This window comes from Convolutriloba macropyga, chromosome 5 (assembly GCF_964194025.1).
Source record: "Convolutriloba macropyga chromosome 5, txConMacr16.3, whole genome shotgun sequence".
NCBI lineage: Eukaryota > Metazoa > Xenacoelomorpha > Acoela > Convolutidae > Convolutriloba > Convolutriloba macropyga.
In genome coordinates, this window is record NC_134472.1 from 1,746,500 (window position 1) to 1,772,114 (window position 25,615).

General features: G+C 35.1%; 2 protein-coding genes across 3 annotated transcripts in view; one reads left to right on the top strand and one right to left on the bottom strand.

Moving 5' to 3' along the window:
• Positions 1-25,479, top strand: part of LOC142339032 (flavin-containing monooxygenase 5-like) — a 53,587-nt gene extending 28,108 nt beyond the window's left edge. Inside the window, exons 1-5 of one of the 2 annotated variants that reach the window (XM_075388657.1) lie at positions 4,925-5,454; positions 10,478-10,634; positions 11,434-11,583; positions 12,277-12,721; positions 24,920-25,479. In XM_075388657.1, coding sequence (XP_075244772.1) covers positions 5,433-5,454; positions 10,478-10,634; positions 11,434-11,583; positions 12,277-12,721; positions 24,920-25,318 — 1,173 coding nt within the window. In that variant the 5' untranslated portion in view covers positions 4,925-5,432 and the 3' untranslated portion in view covers positions 25,319-25,479. Of the gene's footprint in view, positions 1-4,924; positions 5,455-10,477; positions 10,635-11,433; positions 11,584-12,276; positions 12,722-24,919 lie in introns of those variants that run through there. The other variant, XM_075388656.1, reaches the window with a different exon arrangement.
• Positions 18,711-24,677, bottom strand: LOC142339033 (eukaryotic translation initiation factor 3 subunit J-A-like). Its single transcript, XM_075388658.1, has 3 exons — positions 24,316-24,677; positions 21,965-22,132; positions 18,711-20,078 (listed from the first exon to the last, which is right to left on the bottom strand). Exons 1-3 carry the CDS (start codon positions 24,482-24,484, stop codon positions 19,690-19,692), a joined length of 726 nt encoding a protein of 241 aa, XP_075244773.1. The 5' UTR covers positions 24,485-24,677; the 3' UTR covers positions 18,711-19,689.
• Positions 25,480-25,615: the final 136 nt, after the last annotated feature.

Consider the following 25,615-nt stretch of genomic DNA (forward strand, 5'->3'; position numbering starts at 1 on the left):
ACTTTAGGTCTACATAATTCTTTGGCTTCGGTGGAGAAGTCTGTTGCTAATTCTCTTTCATCTTCTTTGCAATTTTCTATTAAATCACTTTCAAAAATCTCGAGCACCTCTTCTTGTTCTAGTGTATTGGTTTCTACTTTTTGTAGTTCATCAATATTGTCTTTGCTTGTATACACATAGATAGTTCTTCCTGAATTCTTAAATGTTTGTTCAATTAGAGAAGATATATCTCTCCAATCCATTCCGTCTAAACCACAAGCTATTTTTGGCATCGCTATACAGCGTAAATTTAGTCCTAGTGCGTGATTTCTCATAGCAAGTAGCGTTGTTTTGATTGTATCAGTTGTTGGCTTCTCATAATGATTAGCCTTAGTGATGAGATTATATACTTAGTTTTTATCTGCTCTGAAAGTTATTATTTCACCTATATCAGCGTTTCTACTTTTACAGTAGTCCTTTAATAAGGGTATTCTTTTGGAGATTGTGTTAGCGAAACCTTTTCTCATTTCTGCATCTGAGGATATTGTATGCGCTATAGGCATATTAGAGTCAAATATAGATTGGGTACGAAAATCTACATATCTAATGCAAGAATTAGTTTGAATTGGCTGTCATTCTTGTAAATTGTTCACTACTGTGTTCAGTATGAAGCAACTGTTATAGTCCTCATTTTCGTTTAGTATTGTACTTGTAAATTCGGCACAGTTTTTCATATTGTACATTTGTATAGGTTTGTCGGTTATATCACACATAGCATAACCTATTATTCCTCTATTTATCTGTATTGGGTGATTCCTTTCATTCTCCATGAATATGGGTAGAAATTCTTCAGGTTGTGGACAAAGTGTGTTCACAATGACTAGATCAGTTTTTGCAACATTGATATGAGGCATGAAATATGATCCTGGTGGAAATATGGCTTGACTGGGGTGCTTTTTCTTGTGCAATTGTGTGCTTTTCTGTTACAGAAAGATCGGTTGAGCTATGTTTAAAGCAGTCATTTTAGTTATGTATGGATAGTTTTTTTCATTGTTAATTGAGCCGTAACAAATTAAATTCCTTGCAGTTTTTAATTCTACTGCGGGGATATCGAAGTGAAGTCTACTGCGGACCTATTATGTTCTGTCTCTGTTCTTTAGTAACGAATACTTTATGGGGACTGTATATTTACCATCGGTTTCAGAACTACACTGGATAGTTGTGTTGCCAAGCATTCTTATAGTTGTGTAGCCAAGCATTCTTATTGAAGAACCAGTGTATGTTTTTGAATCACAATTTGTACTTTGCAGATGCAAGTTTTGTCCAAGGTTTACGAAAGCAAGGTGTGTAGGATGATTGATGATAGAGCAAGTTGATCCTGGGTCAATCACAAATTCTACTTCTAAACCAATATTACTTTTAATGTCTCCGGGTGCAAAGTGATATGAGTTGAGGTATTTTCTTGACTTAGTACTACTTTCTTTAGTAGCGTTCGGAGACTTGAATAGTTTAAAGGAAAGAAGTCTGTTATAGCATTCACGTAGTCATCGTCACCTTCAACAAAACTTATTTGATTTGATTGCTGTTGAGTATTGTTAGGTTTTGATTGTCTTCGTTGTAGATTGTTATTTCTACTTGGTGTATAGAAGCTAGAACCTGGGTGTGGCTGTTGTTGTTGTGGTGATGGTCATTGTTGTTCAAGATTTGGTTCATTATTTCTATATGTGTTTTGCTGAGGGAAGGTTTGTTCGTATGGTTGAGTGAATCTATTGCCATAGCTGCTAAAAGATGTATTTTGCTGTTGATAGTTAGGCTTGTTGTACCTACGATTATAGTTTGAGTAGCCACCTCTTGGTTGATAGCCTTGGTTTCTAGGACCATTGAATCTTGTATTGCCTCGGTTATTCTTTCTATAATCATTGGAGAATGGTATATTTGGCCTTCTTGGTTCAACTAGTTCTTTTTTCAGATTATTAACACTATCTGTTTCTTTGTGCATCTAGAGATGAAATGACCATTGCTTCTGCAATAATCAAAGAATATAGTACTGTTAGGTCTGCCTTTTGTGTTTGGGTCTCTAGGCCTAGAAGTATCTATAGCATTTACTTCGTTGCTTTTGAAAAGACTGGTTAAATCATTAATTTTGCTCTCTAGTGTTTTAAGTTTATCTAGTCCTGTAGCTCCCTTGGGTTCTGTTGTTACAGAAAACGTTAAGTCCTTTACGACTAAGTGATCAACAAACTGTGTCCAAGTTATTGAAGGATTCTCAACAAGTTTCTCGTGCGCTTTGTGTTTTAAAACTTGTGGTTTTAGTCCTCTTATAGCAAAATCTATGTATTTCTGACTTCGTTGTCTTTGTTGTATTTCCTTCTCCTTTCTTATATTGTCATCACCTGCAATGCTTGTTGGTATCATTTCTGGCCAACTTTTAACAACTCCACTCATTATTCTATGTTGATAGTTCTTTATCAATTCTTCTTCCTGCTTGTATGTGTTCTCAACCTCAAGTCTAAATCTAAATTGGTCTCTACCGTCTGTGAATTTTTTTAAAAATTCATCTTTTAAAGTATTCCAATTTGTAGCATCTGTGACTTTACTTTCCAACCATTCTAGTGCTGTATCAGTTAAAAGTGAGCCGAACAATGATTGTTGCCTTTTATCATAGCTAGTTTGTGCAGCGTGCGGTGTAGGCCTAGTTCCTAATAAAAAAGAGTTTTTTTCTACAGAGTTCCAAAAAGAAGTGGCATCCTGATTAAGATCATTGCCTGAAAAAGATACAAGTGAAAGATTTGGATGTGTTATGGGAGTTTCAGGTGAGGGAATAGCGGGTGGGGGTTAGCGGGTGGGGTACTAGTATCACCAGTAGACATAACTGAACAGACTGTTAAGACTAGAAGAACACTCTAAATTAAATTTTAATAATAAGTTTACGATTAAGGGAGAAAATTTCTGACTAGCTAAATTAGACAAGTTAAATGAACAAGTTAAAATTAGGCAGGCTTCTCTGATAGTTTAAATGAACAAATTATATTGAAATTGCCTCTTTATATTAAGTGAACAAGTTAAATTGAAGTAGCCTCTCTGGGACCACCATTTATACTGCTGGTCCGTACATTAGATACTTAAACGACGGAGTTAATTGCGAGACCACTTGTATAACTTGAGAGTTCAACCCCTAGTTCTATTCTTGGTATATGGTTAAGTATTAAAGAAAGTTAAATGCAAATATGAATTAATGAGGTATGATAAACAGCATCAAATATGAACCGAGCATTAGGGTTAGAATAATTAAAGTTGTTAAGATAGATATAGCACTAGTTAGCACAGATTGAAATATTCTAAGTTAACTTGTAACTTAGATAGAATTTAAGAGATGTTAACTTATAACTTAGAGAAGTTAAGCTGAACTTACCTGATTTCCAAAATCGTGCCAAGTTAATATTTTCTGACTTAGAAAATTCTTATTTAAGAACTTGTCACAAAATATTCTAAGTTAAAATATATCTCCAGTAAGCTGAGAGTTAAGCAAGGGAGCAATACGGGAGTATTATTTAAATCAGAAGTTATCAGGGACCAATTTGTGCTGATGTGAAAAGTGCGTCGTGGTTGAGCGTGCAAGCTCCTTTTATACTTATGAACACGTGGTTGTCTAGTATCCTATTGGATAGAGATAACAGTGTCGACAGAGTTACCAATGTTAAGTTGGTGTTCTCTATGTGGCGTGACAATATCATGTCATGGTATTCTCAGTTTAAGTTAGTGATCTTAAAATAGTAGTTTATTTAAAACTGCTTAGTAATTTGTTCACACGTTAAATTGAACTTTGTCCAATTCCAGTTTGTGCTTCACGCACTATAACGTACATTCTCAAAATAGCACTAATATTATCAAACAGTGTTACTGAGTGTAGCGCACTTCAGTACAGTGGAACAGACTTTAAACCAAGCTTGAGTTTGTTTGTGTACATAACTGTTAGACTTACTGAATATTACCACAAGGTTATTATTGACATTGAAAAATTATCAAACTCGACGGCAAAGCCGAGTTGTTGAATAAGTTTGAGAGAGCGATAACAACCGTTTGGTTGTGTTTTTAACCAATTCTTGTTGCGATTGCAAAAATTGCATAGCTTTCTTCGAGTCAACTTGCGTTCCCATAGATACAGTTGCATAATTTAACCAAGTTAACAGTTGAATACCAAGTTAATGCCCTATTATCATTACGAAATCTGCATGTTTTGCCATTACAACTTTATTACCACTGTTACTACACAAACAGTGGCGATGAAAGAGTGTGACAATATCTTAGTCTAATCACGGCAAAAGTGTGATAAATTTATATAACTGTTGTAATCGCAACGAGAGTTGATATCATGCATTACCGAACGGTTGTTATAGCCCTATCAAAGTTATTCAACTACACTTAAAACACTCACGTGCACATTTTAAAATGCCGAAAGTCTGCGGTGTCAGAAGTCAAAATGCCAGAAGTCGCTACTTAGCCAGAAGTTGAATTTCGTTCACTTTCGTCATTTTAAAACGTGCGCGTTTCGTGTTTTAAGCATAGTTAAGTGACTCTGCAGAAGTCACTTTGAAATTCTGACCTAGTATCTCGAACTGCTTCGCGGTTCTCGATAAACGCCAGAAGTTCTCAGTGACTTCAAGCAGAGTCACTTAACCATTACTTCTTTACCTTGGTGTTTGATAACTTAGCGATGGCGATTACAGCCGTATGGCAATAGTCATTATCACATTTTTGTGATTAGACACAAATTTTATCACTTTCTTCCATTGTCACTGTTTGTGTAGTAACTGGCGATGAAAATGTGTAACAAACTTGTAATCTAACGATGAAGCAGATTTGTAATTTTAGTTGTTTGATAACGTGTTATTTCACCGATAAGGTATGCACTGTTGTTATTATAACGAGAGTTGATTAAATTGCATATCATATTTCACTTGAGTTGGAGGTTCATATGGCAAAGCACCAAAAAAACAGACGCCACTACTCCCTAAAAATAGGGGAGTGTTAACAGATTTGGCGCTTCCCGCAAAAAATATGCAACACCCAGGTCGATTTCAAACGATTATCTTGTAAGATTCAGGTCGCAAGATTCAGAAAGAGGCAATTTTCATTTAAAAAACAAGTTTTCATTCCAAACTAATCAATAATTAAACTTTTCAATGGAGCTCGTCAACTGATAGGAGAACGCTAATTACTTACATTTAGCGATATGTTCTTGGATTCTCTCATTTTTTTTCTCAGGCGGCTCAATTTTTAGTTTAGCTGTCTCTTCAGCTAAATATTGATTCTTTACTAGTTGTCAAAGACGGTAAAGATGATTACGCAGCAGCTAATGTGTCTCTGGACGCTTTTCCAAGAGTTATATCCCAAAAAAACTGACAAGAGTGGCGGGGTTAAAAGATTCTTGCAAACTGGACGGTTAAAATGCAATGTCTTCAGGTTATGACTCTGGTAGGTTACTTATCAAAGACAATAAATGATAAATTTCGTATTTAATTAAATTGTGGAGCTAATAATTGAATATTAAATTTTAATAAAATAAATGTAATATATAGAGCTGACAAGCAGTACCTTAAACTTAAATATAAAATATGAAAAAAATATAAAAAAATAAATAAATAGAAAAGATACTCCGAGTTGCTTCATAGAAAATTATCAACCTTGTCATAGCAGAAACCTTTAAGTGTATGTTGCGTCGTATGACTTGCAAGGATACTACCTGTGGGTCAGGAAAAAAACTACAATAAAAAGCGCCAGAAAACTTTTCAAACGAACCTGATTACAATGGTAGCAAACAGATACGCACATCTTTTTATTTGTACTCTATAGGCATTATTTTTGATCCATAAAATATTCCGTATTATCAGGAGTGAAATAAGGCGATTAATTTTCAAGTTTTAGAAAAGATTACATTCTGGTTTTCTCAGCTCACACAGAAAAGTTTTTCAAGCTGCTATGTTCTGTTATGATTTGATATGTTCGCTTTTAATTGAAAAAAAAAACACTGGGATCCAATAAGTTAAAAAGGAAAAAAACTAATTGTTAGATTTCAACAAATGTTAAACGCCCTAATTTATTTTGAAATATGAAAAATTACAAAAAAATTTTATTTCTGTGACCCTTTTTTGTACCAAGTTAATGCTCTTTCACACATTTTTTTTTACCATCAAAGCAGTGGGGGTTACTGGACTGGCCAGCAATTAGTCTGTATCTGAATCCAAGTTAAAATTTTTGTAAGCTTGTGAAGCAGAGAATACGGAAACGGACAGTTTGCTTGGGAAAATTAGAAAATTCAGGAAAATTGGAACAGACGCAGACGTTGTTGTTGAAAACTTGCATAACCATATACAGACCTTTGATTAGATGTCTGAAAAGAACAAATTTGACCTCATCACAATTAAACTGATTTTAGAAAAAACAGATTCGAAGTCAAAATATTTTATTTGATATTGTGATGCGTTTTTTAAAAATTTTTCAGCGATCCTTATCATTTTGGTACCATAATATATTATCCGATAGTACCGTATGTTAATTAAATTTGTGAACAATTTCAGTTTTAAAAAAACGTTACCAAATCACATACGTCTGTAGAACACATTTCACTGAAGATGCAATTTTGCAAGACGTTGAAACTTCGGATTTATTATTTTTTGTCCCCGATTTTTTAACGCACCCAATTACAATTTGTGTTGTTATATAGCACGTTACTATGTAAAAATTAGCGCCTTGGGGGAGTAAAAGTATTATGCCCACTAAACTGGGGGGGGGGGGGAGAATAGATCTCTAACTTCAATTGTTTTCCATTTTTTCGAGCCTCAAATATAAAAAAGCTGGTCAGTTATAAATTGACAATTATTTTTGGTTCCGACCCACCTTAGTGGGTGGAGCAGCTATATACTCAAAAAAGTTTTTTTTTGTTCAATCAATTTTCGCCCATCGATATATTGATCGTAGAGAGATGTGAGTTGTATCATTAGAAAGCCCGCCCAGCATAGAATATGGAATTAATTTTTTTATTTTATTTTCTCCATGTAGTTATTAAGGTTTAAAGTTTTGCGAAAAAAAAGACGGTTTTCCTTTGTTTTTGTTCACACTTTCCGGAGTTTTTGCCTATATTTTTTGTCAGTTTTGCTAATATATGTTAAAATTTTTCAATGTTACAACTGTTGCTGGTTTGTTTTCTGCTGAAGATAGAAGAGTGTCCATAAAATTGTTAATCTAACTCTTGGCTTCAATTTCTGCTACTTATTTTAAAAAAAAAATCGGCATTTTTTTCATCAAAAAATGAAAGAAATAAGCTTCTTTAGTCAGCTTTGCTCAAATTTGATGGAAGTGAACGTCTATAAAATGCTGACACAATTTGCTTGAACTCAACGGAGGGTAAATTTACCTCTCCGCTGTCTTTGAAAAGTTTCTAAGTGGGAAGTTTTGCCGGTTTTTAGCTAATATCTAATTATAAAAAATAGTCTATTTTTTCATTGATATTTGAACTTTTTTTTATCAAATTCTTTATATCCATTAAGATGGGGAAAATAACATGTTCTTAAAGTGTGAAGAGTGATAGCAAGGCTGGTTTTGGGTTGATCGTGGAATTCTAAAATCCAAAAAAAAAATGATCCGGATAGTAATCAGTGGCTGCCTTTTTTTTCTAAAAAGTCGTAGGCATTGTTATGTTCATTACCGAACAGAACCGTTAATGTTAATAACAAGGCTTACTATTGACAGGTTCAATTGCCAGGATGGCGTATAGAACAATTGCCAGTTAATCTTTTTAAACCTTTTAATCGAAGCAACTTTTCGTCATTTTGACTTCGAAACTCATTTGTTTTCAAAATAAAGAATGGATTATACAGATTTGCTACCACTTTACACTTAATTTTTGGTCAACTTCCCGCTTAATGTCAGCAACGACAGAATGCATCTTCAGCTTTATTTATTTTTATCTCTATGGTGGCTTTAGACTTTCAGCAAAAGTTTTCTGGATTCAAAATTACGTTTCACAAAAAAGTTGATTTTGTTTGGTCATTTGCCAATTTTTTCAGGTTCCTGTTTTTCCTGGTTTTGCCACTTTATCGAATAATTGTTAGGACACCTATTTATCATCTTATTGATGTTTGAAAACTGAAAACTACGCACAATTGAACTTATAATTTTTTAACGAAATACTATGGTTTTAACGGCTTCGGCACCGTTTTCTAGATGAACTTAATGGATTTTATTTGCTTTTTGTCTTTATTTGCCTTTCTTCTGATATTCGTATGAGAACTTTTGAGTAATAAAAGGTCTCAAGGGTATGATATTTCCTTATGAAGGAATATATGAGCCTATTCATTGATTTTAGTCAGTTGCTGATGGTTTTCATGACTTTAGATATAACTTTTTCAAGAAATGTAAAAGTTTGTTCATCTTCTGTTCTTTTCGCCTGCTTTTTGCTTAGACTCTTTAATCACAGGTCACATATTCTATTTTGGGCGTCAAAAAACACGCAATTGGAGATATATCCTTTCTGAATTAATTATGGTTTTGATAGCTCCGACAACGGTTTTTCGCAAAGAAATAAATTGTTTTTTTGTCATTATCTGAAGTTGTTTTCGTAAAAGTATGACAGTTTCTGATTTGTGTATGGTGTCAGTGAATTTTGTGGGGCAATAAACAAACAAGTTCTGATATTTCAGTTTAAAGTCGATAGATTTATTTGACTTTTCAGCTTGGAATCTTTTGTTTTTTTTCTTTTTGTTACCCAGTCTTAATAAATTAAAGTCAGATATCACTTTTTTGGCATCGAAGGAGGGCACATTTGAAAAAACTAGTATTTTTTTCCTGAACTTATGGACTTGGCGGTTTCGACGCCGGTTCAATTGGGAAAAAATTGATTTAAAAAATTTGGCTATTTTTATCTCTGCTTCTTCTGTTCTCTTTGTCTGTTTCTGTAATTACCTATTTTCGTTAATTACATGTCACATATCCATATATTGGCATCGGAATAAAGAGCACTAGAGCATATTTAAAGTTTGCAGCGAATTGATTATGGTGATAGCGTTTTGGCACCGGTTTCTTGAAATTTTTTCTTTTTCTATATTTGTCTGTACTTGACGTTATTTTTGTTAACGTGTGCCTTTTTCTGATAAAAAACAGGTCTCAAGAGTTCATTTGTGGGATTAATTAAACCTGCTCAATATTTTTAATTTCTGGCTGATTGTCCTCTTGTTTGTCTGTATTTGACGTTCTTTTTGTAAAAGCATAACGCATTATGATTAAAAAAGATCTCAACGATTTCGTTTAGGGGAATGAATAAATACACGCAACCAAACATTTCTCAATCTTAGGGAACAGATTATTGTTTTAACGGCTTCGACGTTTTCTCGCAAAATTGATTCCTTTTTGTTCTTTTTTGTACTTGTATTTTTGTAGTCGAATAATTTTTTTAATGACTGGTCCTAGTGTCTCATCTTATGGAGTAAAATGATCATATTACAAACTTATTTAATGATTTCAATTCATCTCTATGTTTTCATTACTTTGGAACCAATTGCTTTCAAAAAATTTGAGCGTAATTTTTCTGTTAGCCGCTTTTGTGTTTTTTGTCTGCTTGTTACCGGGTCTCATTAAAAACTGCCTCTGTTTTTTGTCTAGTGAAGAATAATGAACCCGTTATTTTGTTTAATTTAGGTTTTATCTGCCGCAATTTAGACTTTGTCATTCTTCTACAGATAGACATCGAGTTTCAAATTTTAAAAGTTTTCCATCACATCCTAATTTGGTCGACAATTAAGCCGAAATGTAAATTAGCGGGGTCGGAACATTTTGTGCGAGCGCACACTACCGGGCCTCCTCCTTGTTTATGAATTAATTACAATATAATGATTCGATCACCATGTGTTGGTGATAGTTCAACATTGAACCTTTCGTTTCTCGTCAATAGAGTGCATTTCGAATTTGAATGAGATTGCTATCTGATTCTTGTCTTTGTATCATAAGACAAGGTTCGCAGACAAACTTTTTCAGCTGAAAAAAAACGAGGGTAGGAACACTCTACAAACTATTAAGCTCTCAGACGTTATTTGGCATGCTCATATTTATCAATTTTATCCAATCATAATATTCAATAATAGATAAATTGATATTCGAAACAGAAATAGCGTCCGCTCTCCCATTTAATCAGGTAGCCAAAAAGCCACTGTCCATTTTGTACCGTTACAGCTAAATTGCGCTTGACAAGCATCTACCGGTGTCGATTTTTTAAATGAAGTCACTCATTATGAAAGTGGACCATTCTTACTTATACTTATTCCCATTAGTTGGTACGTAAGTCAGCCACTTCATTTGTGAGTTAGTTGAGTTTGGTAGAGGTTAACACTTGGAATTAGATCTAAAACTGCAAAAAATTCTTGTAAAAGGTCAGAATAATTAGAGTTACATTTGATGAACAATTATGGGCTTGTTTTGCTTATAAGCTGTTTTTCTGTTTCCACAGGTTCCAAAGTTTTCACTTGTGACAAACTGCTCCTGGCCACTGGTCACCACGTCACTCCAAGAATCGCCCACTTTCCTGGAATTGACACATTTCCAGGATCTGTACTCCATAGCAGCGCATACAAGGACGCGAAATCGAACAAATTAGAAAACAAAAGGTTTGCGCTTGTATTGGTTAATTAATTCGAGCAAATAGGCTTGGTGTATGCTCCGCAAAGCACAGATATTACAACCACTGATGCCTTAATACCATACAAATACGAGTTTCAAAAGATTATCTTCGTCTGATTACCCGCCGCTTTTCAATGTCAGTTCGCAAACTACGTTTTACCGCAGCAACCTCGTCAAAAATGAACCATAATAAGTCGAACTTTAAATTCTGCAACGTTGGTTAAGTGCAACTCAGCTGTATGAGGAAATTGTTTACGTCCCTATTTCCTGCACCGACTAAAATGGGATAAATTCTGTCAAGCTTTATTTTTGAAAATTAAATTGTTTGCATTTTTGTCAAAGTTAGAAACATATCGGTCAACATTGGACAAATTGCTCTCGAACAAATAACCGAGGCTAAATTTTATTGTAGCCTGCTTCAGTCCGAGGGTTGGTTACCTTGTCAACGTGTTTAAATGGCTTTAAATGTTTATGAACTTTCCGGGGCTTACATTAAAAATGAAAACATGAACTTTGATGAGCTTTTTTTAAAAAAAACTTTTAGAAGTAGTGAACTAAATTTTATGCTCAGTTGCATAAAATTGTGAACAATAGAGAAATTTATATCACTCAAACCTCAAAAAGTCAAAGACATAAGAGTCGCTCGAGATGTCATACCCGCTGTCAAGTGAAAGTTTTCGACAAAAAGACACACGACTTCATTCAGTAATTGCTTCAAAAATCGCCCAAGCGCAGCAATTTATCAAGAACTGTTATATGTATTACACATAAGCCGCACTTTTTCAGTGTACTGGTTGTGGGCATTGGCAACAGTGCTGTGGACGCAGCCATTGACCTGGCCAATAAAGACTGCAAAGTATGTTTGAGCTCACGTTCTGGTGCCTGGATTGTGCCCAATTACGTCATGGGATTCCCAACTGATCTTTATGCTTCCAGGTGAAAGAAATTTGACATCAAAAGGGTTTTCAGAATAATCAGACGTGTGTTGTTCTTCTTCAGAGCATGACCGTTAAGTTTCATCTAAATCCATTTCAAAGCTGCTGAGTAATCAAATGCTACAAACATCAGTTACTTTTTATTGACGATAAAAGCAAAAAAAGTTTTAATAACGTAAACGATAAATCAAAAATATATCAACCGCTTGTAAGATGAAACTGAGGAGTTCTTAGCAACGCGATAAATGTAAATCTGATACACGCTGGTGCAAATTTCCAAAATTCCAGATCTTTGCAGTGCCAGATTCTAGAATGCCAGATTTCCTCCAGATTTTAACTCTCATCTTGAAAATTGCGAAGTGCGTGATTCGCGCAAACTTAAAACTTACTTGACACTGCTAAAGTCACTTCGAAATTCTGACACATCTTGAAACGCCAAACGGTTCTCGATTAATACCAGATATTCCCAGTGACTTCATCAGAGTCACGTGACCTATACAAAAAATCCCCCGTGATAAGACTAACAAAATTCTAAACTTTTGACTGAACGCCTTGTTGTATCTTTCGGCTAAGTTTTTGTTCCTCGACTCAGCAATCTTCCGACAGCGTAGTCTATATGATCACTTACAATGAAATTATAGACGCCTAATCTAAATGGAACATGGCTTCAATTTTTTAAACGTTGCTGTTTCAGATTTGTCCTTTCACTTCCGTGGCAGTGTCTGAACATCATACTCGAGTCAGTTATTTCCATCATATTTGGGTCACCTTTCAAGTGGGGTCTGAACCCAAAAATGCGCGCCCTCCAGACCCAGCCCACTGTCAGTGCTACTTTCATCCATTACCTTCAGAGACACTTAATCCAAATTAAGGGAAACGTGAAGACAATTCACAAATCAACTGCAACATTCGAGGACGATTCTAGTGAAGACTTCGACGCAATTTTACTTTGTACAGGATATTCAGTTAATCTCGATTTCTTGGATCAATCGATTAAATCAAAAGTTGTCAAGGACAAGGAGGAAAATGAACTTCAACTTTATAAGCAGATGTTTCTGCCCGAATTTGGATCGAGACTGGGTTTCATTGGGTTTGTTCAGCCAACTAGCGGCGGGATTTTGATGTGCAGCGAAATACAGGTAAGATACAAGTCTCGATACTTCAGAAACTTGCCTCCAGTAATACGCTACAACAACAGACTGTGAAGGTTTGTAGCTGAAACTACTATTAACCTGGAACTAAATGTCAACTAACCGCTGATACATTGTTGCAGACACATTGATGGGCACATTGACTGCACGTTAGATTCTTTTTAATTGTCCACCTGTCATTGATCGCGTTTCGGTGACATACTCCAAAGATTATCAGCACAATCTATTTTTTGAGTAGAAAAGCTGTAGTTTTTAGGATAATTGCTAAGATCATTTACTTTAGAACATTGCAACAAAGTCTCAATGTTTCCTTTCAGCTTCACCTACAACTTATACAATCAAATCTTATTAACAGTAGTATATTATTCCGTTAACCCTAAACAACTGATGTACATCGTTCACCTCCGAATCCTTTATCAACTTTTCACTGAGCTCCTATTCCAGTAAATTATGACAAATCAGGGGTGTGTTATAGCAAATGTTAATTCAATTTTTCTTTGCTAAAATAATCTACTCACTTCAAAGAAACTCGATTTGTTCTTCCGACTCAATTTAGTACAGGGAGGAACTATATACTCAAATGGGCTTTTTTGTTCAGTCAGTTTTGGCCAATCGATATAATCATCGTAGAGTTGCGAGTGTTATTATTAGAAAGCCCGTCCAGCGTAGAATATGGAATCAAAAAGATTTTTTGAATTGTTTTTTTACATGGAGTTACCGGGGTTTAAAGTTTTGTGAATAGTAGTCGGTATTACGTTGTCTTTATTCACATTTTCCGTAATTTTTGTCCCAACATTTGTCAATTTTGTTAAATATGTTGAAATTGTTACTGGTGTTGTTATTGATTTTGTCTTTAAAGATAGAGGAGGGTTGCTGAATTGTTCGATCTCAGTTTTATGGCTAGAACTTTTGCTCAATTTTTCAAAACTCACTTTGTCAAAAATGGGACCAAATATGACTTTTGGCCCACTTTCTTTAAATTTGTTGGAGTTAGACACCTTAAACTGCGGTCATATTCTTTGTAAGCTCAAAAAGAGAGCTAGATGTACTCACGTTGGCTTTACAAGTCTTCAAGAATAATAATTCCGCCAGTTTTTTTGCAAAATTAAACTCTATAATTATAAAAAAAGCATTATTTACTTTTCATATACTAAAAACTTTGATTTTATTTGCAACCATTTGAGCAATCAAGTGTTTACTCAGACGCGCAGCAATATCAGGGCTACTATTGATCTCACCATGGATCCTTTCAGTAAAAAAAAGTTCTCCTTTTTTAAAAAAAATTTTCCGACCTTATAGTTTGTTATGTTAAATACTCACAATGATTTCGAATCATGGCTCAATTATCGACAGAAACTAATTCCAAAAAAGAGGCGCAGCAAATAAATATTATGCTTTCTGAGTTGAGCTCATGGATTTTGTGACTTTAACCAAATGTTTTCTTAAAATTTTATGTGTTTTGCTTCTTATGTGAATGGTATTCTTATGTTTTGCTTTCATTGTTATACCTTTTGTAATCCTATAATCTAGTATCCCCAATTAATGATCCAATTGGCATTTTTGAGAGGTACGAATGAACCTAGACAAAGTTTTTGTTAAATAGGGTCTCTTGTTACTTTGTTTTAAGAAAACGTAGATGAATTGAACTTTGCCAATGTTTTATCTTATTTCTCTCATCATCTGGCGTAGCATCAGCAACGACAAGCCGAAAACCATTTCCTGTGAGTTATCAATTAATGTCTGTTCGGGTTTTATAATTAACTAATGGTTTCTTGGTTTTGATACTACAAGCTCTAAATTTTTTTAAGCATAATTGTGCATTTTATACGTTCATTTTGCTTCCTTGTCAAACCATCGCATTATTCCAGGTCCAATTGAAAGAACGCATAGTAGGAAAACCTCACAGATCTAAAACAGAGGCTCAACTGAACGTGTTAACTTTTTTTGTTGAAGTTATGCTTTTATGAGCTGAGACGCAGTTCTCTCGCAAAATTTAAAGGATTTTTGTCTGCGTTTGTCTTTTTTTCTGTTTTTGTACGACACATACATACCTGATTATGATAAGTCTCAATTGCTCCCTCAGGACGTACCATTGAACCTTTACAGACTTCAGTTGAGAGTTTTAATGATTATCAAAATTGTTTTTTTAAAAAACAAAAGATTTTTTCAACTGTCTCCTTTCTGCTCTCACTTTTGTCATCATTAGTAAGGAGTGTCAACTACTTTTGTCGATTCCAACATTAAATTTCCTTTTGATTATATGTCTTGACTGAAGGCTTCGAACAGTTAATTTCAAAAATTTTCGAGTTTTCGATACTATTCAATTTTCGGGTCTCTTTCTGTTGTCATTTCTACGTATTTGTTTTATAAGGAAGACCCGTCAACGTTCAGATGAGGAACAAATGATGATTTAGAGCCTTTGCAGATAAGATCCTATAATTATAGTGCCTTCAACACTGTGGGGTCGTAAAATTGTTTGAAGTATTGGTTTCTGCCTGTAATTATTAACATTTTGTAGTTTTGTGACTTAGTCTCTTTATTAACAGGCGCAATTTACTTCCTGGGGTGCTAAAGTTACTCTATCACATTAAGTTGAAAAATTATGTCTGTTATAACTTCTGAAAACATTTGTTTTTAAAAATATGTCAAGACATTTTAGGTTCGCCAATTTTTTCAAAAATTATTTTTCGGCAGAATGTAGCTTAGTCTCTGTAAAGACATGTCAAAACCCGTTTCCCGTGAGCTATATTTATTCTTTATAGCACTTCTGGTTTCAACCATTTGTTTCTTGTCTCTGTTACATTTATGAGATGTCATAAATGAGATTTCATAAAATGTTTGATTTTTAATTTTTTACATTGAGGATTTTTTTCTTTTTAAATTATCAGCAGGTCCAACTGGCTTTGCAAAAATTGTGCACTTGAACATTTTTTATGCTCTTAGTGACAAACTTATGGTCTTTGCGTCTTCACTGCAATTTTCACGCAGGTTTGATTTTTTTAAAACTTTGCTGGTATAGTCGTAAGACTTTCACTGGACAATTACAAGTTTCAATTGCTTTCTATGGAAGTATGCATGAACAGTTAAATGATTTCAGTCTATATTTAATGATTCTGATTACTTTGAAATCAATTGTTTTCAAAATTAGAAAACTTTTTTTGAACTTCGTCCCTTTTTGATCTTATGTCAACCCGTTACCCAGTCGCATTGAGGACAGGTCCCATTTCTGATCTAGTGAATTATAAGTCAATTTTTTTTCAGGTTCTATCAATTTAGTCGTAAAAATGTGTATTTGATTTTTATTATTGTCTTTTGAAGTAGTCATATTAACAAGTTTCATCGGTCCTCTAACTCGGCACTAATTCCATTAGTGGTTTGTTGAACGATATGTATGGTCTTGACGGTTTTATTCATTTCTTCATCTCTTCCTCATTTGGCAGTTAATTAAGTCAAGTATGTGGATGAGCCGGGTCGGAACATTACGAGCGAACGCACATTACCCAGCCTCCTTGTTTGATGTAGTTTGATTTCCTTTCCGTTCAGTTTACTCGGGACAGAAAGCAGGGATAGATTAAGAAAAGTTACCAATAATACGGAAAATTTGTCGTTTTAATTTGTTTTTCAACTAATTTCTAATTTGCGCGACATGTGAAACTTTGGGAGCGCTCATGCAATTTTTACTTGGAAAACAACTTTTACAGAGAACTTGCTGCAGATGAAAAATAAATATTAAGGGCTATCCAAAATAGAACTCAACGCACCGAATGTTTTTGGGAGTAAACAGATTGCTTTCGTATTCGTATGATTGTTTGCAACTATTTTGCCGTGACAACTAACGAAATTCATTTCAATCTCTTTTTAGTGTTAGAGGATAAATCCGTCTCGGATCTCCCATCATAGCCCATTATAGTATATTTACGGTAAAAGGAGGAGGTTACAAGTTATATGACCACTAAACTTGAGTTTGGGGGCTTCAACGGGAAACACTAACCGTTTCATCAATCAGTTGGTTGACCAGAATAACTTCTATTTCTTAATGCGGGGACACAAGGGCTTGTGTTAATACCAATACACAAAAGAGATGGTAACTAAAACTTGAAAGAAGAAAGTTCAAGTAGAGGGTATCTTAATTTGCGCTTTATGGGTTTATACCGATTTTTGATATCACTTTTGAAACTCCGCTCATTTTAAATTGCTTTTCTGAAAAACTGCTGTTTAAAAGCGCTTTGAACAGAATTGGGAAAGAATAAAACTAGCCCAGAGAAGTCAAAAAGATTTCGCACAAAATGTTGAACAAGCTGTGACAACAAAATTTCATTTCACGAAGTAAAAACATAGCAGGACCACACACAAATCAAAGAATTTTCATAGACTAAATACACGACTAGAATTGATTGAGAAAACAGCTTAGTAAAAAAATCTGATAATTGGATAAAAGCCAGCAAAAATCGAAGTCAAATTGTCGGATGTGAACAAAAAATCACAATCGAAACTGTGATTTTTTGTTCAAACAAGTTTTCTCATTCTACTCTGAAAATGGAGTTTCAAAAAATCACGCGCTTCTTTGCTCCACTTCCTGTTTCAGCGTGACCAAAATTGCTGCTTTAAATAATTTGACTTCAAAAATCATGAAAATGTGTGGAGAAAAGACAGCACTCCCACTACAATTCAAACTCTTTAAATTGTAAAAAAAATCCATAGCCGGTAGACTCCGGAGCCGATTAAAAGTTGATACCCACTTAGAAACGCTTAATCGATAACAAAAAGGGTTCAAACATCTGAAAAACTTTCTTCACAAGCTGTGACTCCGAATCAACTATTGCTAAAAAGACCAAAACAAACGGTTTAATTTCAATAATCGACTACCAACTGATAGAAAAACAACAGAACAGAGAAAACCGTACATTCAGAGAAAACATTAAAGAATAAAAATTTAAACAAAAGTTACACGAAAACTCCTACGAAATGCCTAAACAAAAAAGCAAAAAAAAAAACAGAAAAAAATGTGCATCATTCAGTTCAGTTAAATTAGCACTCTAAAGCATTGAAGTGTTACTTTTTGGCCGCATTATCTGTAATGCATCTCAAGGTGAAATAGTGAACAATGGCAATTTCCAAAAGCTTAAAATAAGCTTAAAAATTTATAAGAAAATGAATTGAAAAAAGCCCAAACAGCTCAAAAATCAATCAAATGGGAAGATTGCTAGAAGCACTAAATTGACCGAGTTCAACCAAAAATTGCAGAAACGCTATAGAAAATTGAAGACTACAAAAACTGCTTAAAAAACGTCCAACAGAACAAAATAGTAAAAATAGCCCAAAATTGCATCTAACATTCTAATAGTGGCTTCATCTGGTCCAAACGGCCCCTGAATGTACTCTTACTAGATACGATATGTGAGACAAACAGCTTTGGCTGAAAAAACTAGGGTCAACTAAAAAAAAACACTTTGAAAAAGTCGAACAAGATAAAAAATATCACTGGCTTAGCGCGCAATTTTTTCTCACCTAATTCTTTCCCACTCTCTCAAAGTGAGGTATGAACAAAACACTCTAAACTCTCTGTTTTAGACCTTTATTCAGCAGATTGACCTATACACCTTTCCAAGTAAGGCATTTGAGCAAGAAATAAAAACTACAAAACTGCAAAAATGCCCATTTTACGAAAATTTGTGCTATCTTTGATGCTATTAATGTGTGCTATTAAACTTTGTCGTACCAGCAGCCTTCAATCAACAATTAAACATGAAAAAATATTCTCAAATGCAGAGAAAGAACACAAGAGTTAGGCAAAAAAAACTTTATTATAATTGATATTTGCCTTAACTTTACTTGATACTTTCCTTAAAACTTTCCTATATTTGATACTTATTATCTACCAAATGTGCCACTAAGAAAATGGTATTTTCCAGCAGATTTTGAGCTATCATTTTGATTCAAAATAATACCAAGCTGCACTCCTGTTAATTGGCAACAATTGCTTCAAAATATATTTATTTTTGTCATTTAGGCACAAATTAAATTCCTTCGAAATACATTAGAAAAAAAGCAAACATAACTAACAGCACAGCGTTTGAGTATGTTATGTTTACAACAAATACTATCAAACAGCGTATCTGTCAAGTTTCGAGATCCCAACATCCCAGAATACATCACTTGGCTTGATGACAAATTAATTCAAAATATCAGAAGATTGTGAAAATGACTGAAAATTGAAAAATGGAAGGCAAAGAAAAACGTTCACAACGGTAGCGAAATCAACTAAGATTTGATATAAATAGCCTCAAAAGCACTGTCAAAAATAGCAAACAGCCTAAATGAGATTAAATTGTTCAGCAAATGAGGAAAGTACTTCAACAAGAGCATATTCTCAGAAGAGATCTATTTCTTTCCCCGTCATCAAAACTGATTAAATTCTCAAGCCTGTGTGGATCAATTAACTTCTTTTCGTCCTGTTATTTTTCCTGTTAATTTTTTTTGTGGGGCCTGATGGGAAATGCAAGTAGCAACATAGCATCGTAAGATTGCCTGGATCTTTTCAGCAATCCCCCTCCCCTTTGCTAACGAGCAAAGAATCTCCGGCTCTTTTCTGTTTGTGCCCAGCTAAGTGGATGCAAATTATTTGAACCCCCAAAAGCGCCCATTCCATAGTTTTACATAATTATTTACCATGTAATGGCACCTACTCTGTACATTTGGCGTACATAGTGTACTGGGGGGATCGGTCGGGGACAAAAGGAAAAGATTCTAATCCTCACACCTATTTTATAATCTTAACATTTATAACTAGCCGACAGTTAGTAATACTACAAGCGGGATAGCAGATCGCTGTCCACAGGCCTCTCATACGCAATGGCATCTCAACCTGATTATGCAAAAGATTCAAATATCTTTCATAGATTTGAAACTATTTGCGATGATTTCCTACCGGGGGAAAGAAATAGTTTTGACAAATCTTATAGGAAGTCGTCGAATTCATCTGCTACAGCGTCATCATATTGATCGTCATCGCCATATCCATTTCCATACTCACTGATTGCATTACCCACTTGTTTAAGCTGTTTTTTACTCTTATTTTTACCCTTTTTACCCTCTTTCTCTCTCTTCACCTTCTCGTTTGACATAGCTAGCAACATTGTGCTGAGTTTCCGCGTGTCTTCTGAGCTTAGCCCGCTAGCTAGTTCTCTGAAAAGGTCTTCTGTGAACAGGTAATAGTGAGGCGAGTCTTTGTAGCTGAGCAACTTGTTTGTTAGTTGAAATCGGAACTCCACAAAATCTTCCAAACCCTTTGGGTCAAACTTTTCTAGAAGGCCTTGATTTGTAGCCAGAGATAAATTTTCGACGCCTGAAATATAGAATATTTTTGATATAATTTTTAAAGTGACTGCTTACTCGAGTTTTGCTCAAAACGGTTTCCGAATTAAAATTTGAATGAAATCTCCGAGCTATTGTGAACACGGATTTGACTGTCAGGAAAAATCAGAAATGAAACATTAACTTTAAAATTTTCTGTTTAAAATATGATTATACGCATTTCATGTCAAAATATTGGACGCTCAGCCTGGCTTCACAGTATAAATTTTGGATCCAGTGACTATGTGCATGGACGATTAAGATTCTGTGCTTCTTCGCTACTTTAGAACCATCTTAAGAAACGATCGATCCTTCGCTCTTCCATTTTGCATACACGTTCCGTATTAATAATTTCCTATTACACCTCGACCGTTCTTAAGTCTACACAATGCGCGACCTCCTCAAGTCACAATAAGTTATCAAAGTTAGAACAAATGTAGCAAACATAAACCGACTGCTTTCGGACAAATTGCTCTCGAACGACTGGCGAGGCAAGTAATTTAGAAGGGTGCTAGAGAAACTTTTAGGGTGTAAAAAACTAGGGAGGGGTTCGAACCCGCGACCACTCGGATGCGAGTTTATGATATTTACCTCTACAGTACACGGGCTATAAGGTCTTTGCTCAAAATCGGTTTTATTTCCAGCATCAGACTTGATTTCTAAATACCCGCAATTCAAATCGCTCAAAAAATTACAAAGGCAAGCTTGAAATGGTCACTGAAGACGTGAAATCGAAAGAATGTTCCAGAACAAAATTGTCCGACAAAAACTTTGCATAAAAAGATATGTTTACAATAATTGCTTCAAATTTCTTTTGAGAGCAATTAATAAACATAACTGGCACAGTGCCAGAAAATAGCCGCAATAGCTTCGTAGATCTGCAATCTCAAAAAGATAGTAAAAGAAAGAAACGAAAATTTTTTTCATTAAATGCTGAGATGTTATATTTTGATTATGAATCTGTATAAATTATTGCTGCTCTTAAATAACATTCAATTAGAGTGACATACTCACTTGACTTTATCTCTTTGAATTAAATTTTAAAAAGTCAATTTGAGAGTGCGGAAGTCATTTTTGAGAGTGAGGTAAGTCACGTGTGACCAAAAATTTAATCACTCGAATGAACAAAAAACTCGCTCCAATAAGAGTGAAAAATGACGTCACGCACGCAATCCAGTTGAAATTGCATGAACGAATGAACAAAAAGCAGATTGGAAGTGGCTCTGACGTCATATGGTCGTAACAAACATCTTGGCGACGAGTAAAAAACATAGCAGGACAAGTCCTGACGTACAATTCAAAGAATTTATATTGAGTGAACATAAGACTAGACCAAGAACGGACTATGATTGAATTGCAAAAACCATTTCCAAAAAAATCAGATAAAAAACAGAAAATCAACAGTTAAAATGCCGCTGTCAAAAAGCCACTAGCAAGAACGAGAAATTTGGTTCAAACAAAAAAACTAGGCCTAGAATGAACTATGAATGGATTGGGAAATCGTTACGAAAAATCCGATACAAAAAATCGAAAAAACTGTAAAAATCAATGTGAAACTGCCGCATGTGAACATAAAATCAATAGCAAGAAAGGAAATTTTTGTTTCACCATTTTCTCACTCTACTTAAAATTAGAGTGAAAAAATTTCATGTCGCAAAGCCACCTGCTTTTTAGCTCCACTTTCTGTTTCCGCGTGACCAAAATCATCACTCCAATTTGACTTCAAAAATCAGTAAAATGTGAGAACAGATCTTTAAAAAAACGACAGCGCTCCAATACAATTCAAATTCTTTGAATTGTAAGAAAACCAACAGAAGGCCAATAATAGCCCCAGCTATCGCTGTGCGGCTATTAACAAAGTATATAAGATTTGGTAACCTAGGGCATCCTGTGCAATGAGTAAGTCACTCTCCTCTTGCATCTGTCTCTTCTCAGCCTCAGTGTATATCCTCTCTGCCTCTGCCTTCTTCTCCATTATCTCTCTCTGTCTCTCTTCCCTCTCTCTGATCTTGTCCTGCAACGTCTTCTTTTTCTTCACACCACCCGCTGAAACGGTAAACACAAATTAATTCCGCTGAGGTAAACATAGTGATCAAAGCAGCCTGAAATAATAGGCTACATCAGGTTCAGGGGCTTCAAGTGTTGATCCGAAAACGACTGTTTTTAGTCAACTATCTCACTTGAGCAAGGTTGAGTGAAATGTTTTTAGCCGACCATTTAATTCAATTAATTTTGGCAACGAAATAACAATCGGTCCTATTTTGCTTTGACGCTCAAAGAATGCTGTCAAATTTTCCTATTTTGTTTACGCATCAGATAAACATAGCTGGCAGATTGCCAGAAAATAGCCGCAGTAGCTTCGTAGATCTGCAGTCTCAAAAAAAACAATTAAAAAGACAGACCAAAAAAATTTGTCTTTTCATTGAAGGCGGATATGTTATATTTTGATTAAAAATCTGTATACGCTTTTACTGCCTCTATTAGCTGCTTTCAAAAAACCTTCATTTAGGGTGACACACGCCAATTTGACCTTAACTCTTTGAATTAAAGTAAATAAAAGTCAATTTCAAAGAGAGGAAGTCATTTTTGAGAGTGAGGTAAGTCAAGTGTGACCAAAAGTTTAATCACGCGAATGAACGAAAAAAACTCGCTCCACACCACTAAGAGCGAAAAATGACGTCACACACGCACTTCAGTTGAAATTGCATGAACGAATGAACAAAAAGCAGATTTGAAGTGGTTGTGACATATGGTCGTAACAAAAATCGCGAAATAAAAAAACATAGCAGGACAAGTCCTGACGTACAATTCAAAGCATTTTCATTAACTAAACGAAAAAGTAGACCTAGAATGAACTATGAACGGATTGGGAAACCATTTAGAAAAAAATCCGATCCAAAAAATTGAAAAAACAGTAAAAAATCAAAGTGAAATTGCCGCATGTGAACCAAAAACCACTAGGGAGAAATCGAATTTCTGTTCTAACACCGTTTTCTCACTCCACTTAAAAATTAGAGCAAAAAAATTTCACGCCGCAAAACAACTCTCTTTTTCGCTCCACTTCCTGTTTCGGCGTGACCAAAATCACTACTCTAATTTGACTTCAAAAATCATGAAAATAAGTGAACAGATCTTAAAAAAACATAGCCAGGAGAATTCAGGAAACGAATGGGAGAAAATGCCCATACTTATGATTAAAAAACTAGAGCAACCATATTTAACCCTAAACCTCCACAAATGCCATAAAAAATTTAAGGAAGAGTAGAAACGACATTCAAAAACAAATTGAACAAAAAACTAGAAAAACTTAATGAGTTTTTTTAATAGTACAAGGAAACATAAAGTCAAAAGTCCATTGCAATTAGAGCAATGAAAAGCTCGCAAAACAATGGGCAAGTGATAATAGGCCGAGAAAGTTATCTAAGATTTTAAAAAGAAAAACGGCAAAAAAAATAATTATTTAAAATTTCTCTGTCATTTTTCCTAAGAAAAAAATAATTTATACCAACAAAACTTTTATCAATTGGTATCTGACAATTCCTTAAGTGACAGGCTTCTATTCAAATCCCACTTAAAGCAGCAAAAAAAACAGGGAAAAATCATTAAATTTTGTCTAAAAATCAGCAAAACTGATCAAAAATCTCCAAATTAGCATTAAACTCAAATTAACTACTTGAAACCTTCAATTCCAATCCAAACAAGACTAAAACTAATACAATACCATAATCAAACCTCAAAACCATCAAAAGTTGCAAAAAAACTGCTTTTAAATGCCGCACGTGAACAAAAAAATTTCGCTCGCTTGGAGAAAATTTTTTCACGCATCAATTTTTCGCTCTCTCAAAAACAGCGGTATGAACAAAAACCACTCCCTTTTCGCTCCGCTCTTCACTTTTGTTCAACACCAGAATCGCTCCAAATTTTTTCACGGGTTTCATTTCCCGCTTCAAAAATCACTCCAATAAAATTGATTAAAAAAAGGACTTCCCAATACTCCTCCGAGTCGTAATAAAAAAGACAGCGCCCCAATACAATTCAAATTTTTTGAATTGTAAAAAAACCAAGAGAAGGCCAATAATAGCCCCAGCTATCACCGTGCGGCTATTAAAAAAGAAAGACACCATTTCGTATCCCTCAGGATCCAGTTCTTTATGTATTTCGATTTACTATTCCAGCTCCTGTGATTGTCACAAATTAGATGATTGGGAAAATTTACATGGTTGAGATACCTTGCTCGGCATTGGCATCCTCCGCTTTCTTCTTCTCCTCATCGGAGTCTGCATCCCAGTCATCTTTCACATCTTCGTCTTCACCCTCCCACGCATCCCCTGCTACGGGTAGAGCTGCCCCCGATCCCGCAACCGGGGGCTCGAAATCCTCGTCGTCCCAATTTGACATCCAAACTTACAGCGACCGGCGTACCAAATCCTCTACCGTCTTGTTAAGTTTTGCTGAATAGAGAGACGATTAGATGAGAGATTGTAGTAATTATATCACCCCCTTCCTTTGTTTACAAATGATTCGGGAGATAACTTTGAGGTCCAAGTCTGTAGTAGAGACGTCTCTCAGAGATTGCAAGATATCAATATATGTATCTGAAACCCATATACTTGAACTGTGACATTATTTTTAAGCTAATAGTGCTGAAACTTTTACCATTTGAGGGAATCTGATTTGTTACCGAATTCCAAGAATTCGGTAACAAGCAGTTAAAATTATCAGACAAAACTTGACCAGACTCCCTCTTACCAAAATTAGGTTGTATATGAGCGAGCGCGCGAGCAAGCAAATGGGCCATTAACATGTAAGTGAGCAATACTTGCTTCATTTTAGGCTCAGTGGTTTGTCGCCTTATGTCACAACATAACTAAACTTCCATCTCATGCGGAAATGACCAAATCAATTCAAAAAGACAAACGAGAATCCTGTGCCCGATTCTACTCTTCTCCTCGACACACGATTCAAGTCGACCCGATTAAGTACTGCGACGACGTCAGTCGAAGGTTTGGAGGGAAACCAGAGATCCTCCGCAACTTTGGATTAGCGAGGCGATTGATATTCGGGAGTTGTGGACCTGCTCAATATAGATTACAAGGTCCATTCAAAATGAAGGGCGCTAAGTATGTTATCGAAAAGATTCCAGTTCCTCCGATGTCAAATGGTTTTGCTGTGGTAGTTGCAGCCACGCTGATATTCCTGACATTCGGGCTTCTCTTTCTAGCTGTGCAGTAAATTTATGTATAAGTCACATCCAATAAGTTAAACAGTACAAAATTGAGCGATCATAACAAATTGAAACATAACCAACCAACGTCGCCTGAGCTGCTCTCAAACGACGGGCAGGCTTAAGTAGAAGTCAGCTTTGGCTTTAGTGAGGCTAGTTTAAGCTTATGAGACGTAGGAGAGAGAGTAGTAAATTCAAGTCGAACCGATTACGAGATTTTTTTTTTTTTTTTTTTGGGGGGGGGGGGGGGGTGGGGTCGCTTTGAGCTGCAAAAACTACACTTCGCAGCCTTAAATTATGTCTTC

Coding starts and splice junctions, on each gene's coding strand:
- LOC142339033 (XM_075388658.1), bottom strand. CDS start 24,484: ATGTCAAATTGGGACGACGAGGATTTCGAGCCCCCGGTTGCGGGATCG. Junction 22,133..24,315: donor GGATGCCAATGCCGAGCAAG/GTATCTCAACCA, acceptor TTACCGTTTCAG/CGGGTGGTGTGAAGAAAAAG. Junction 20,079..21,964: donor CATTGCACAGGATGCCCTAG/GTTACCAAATCT, acceptor TCTATATTTCAG/GCGTCGAAAATTTATCTCTG.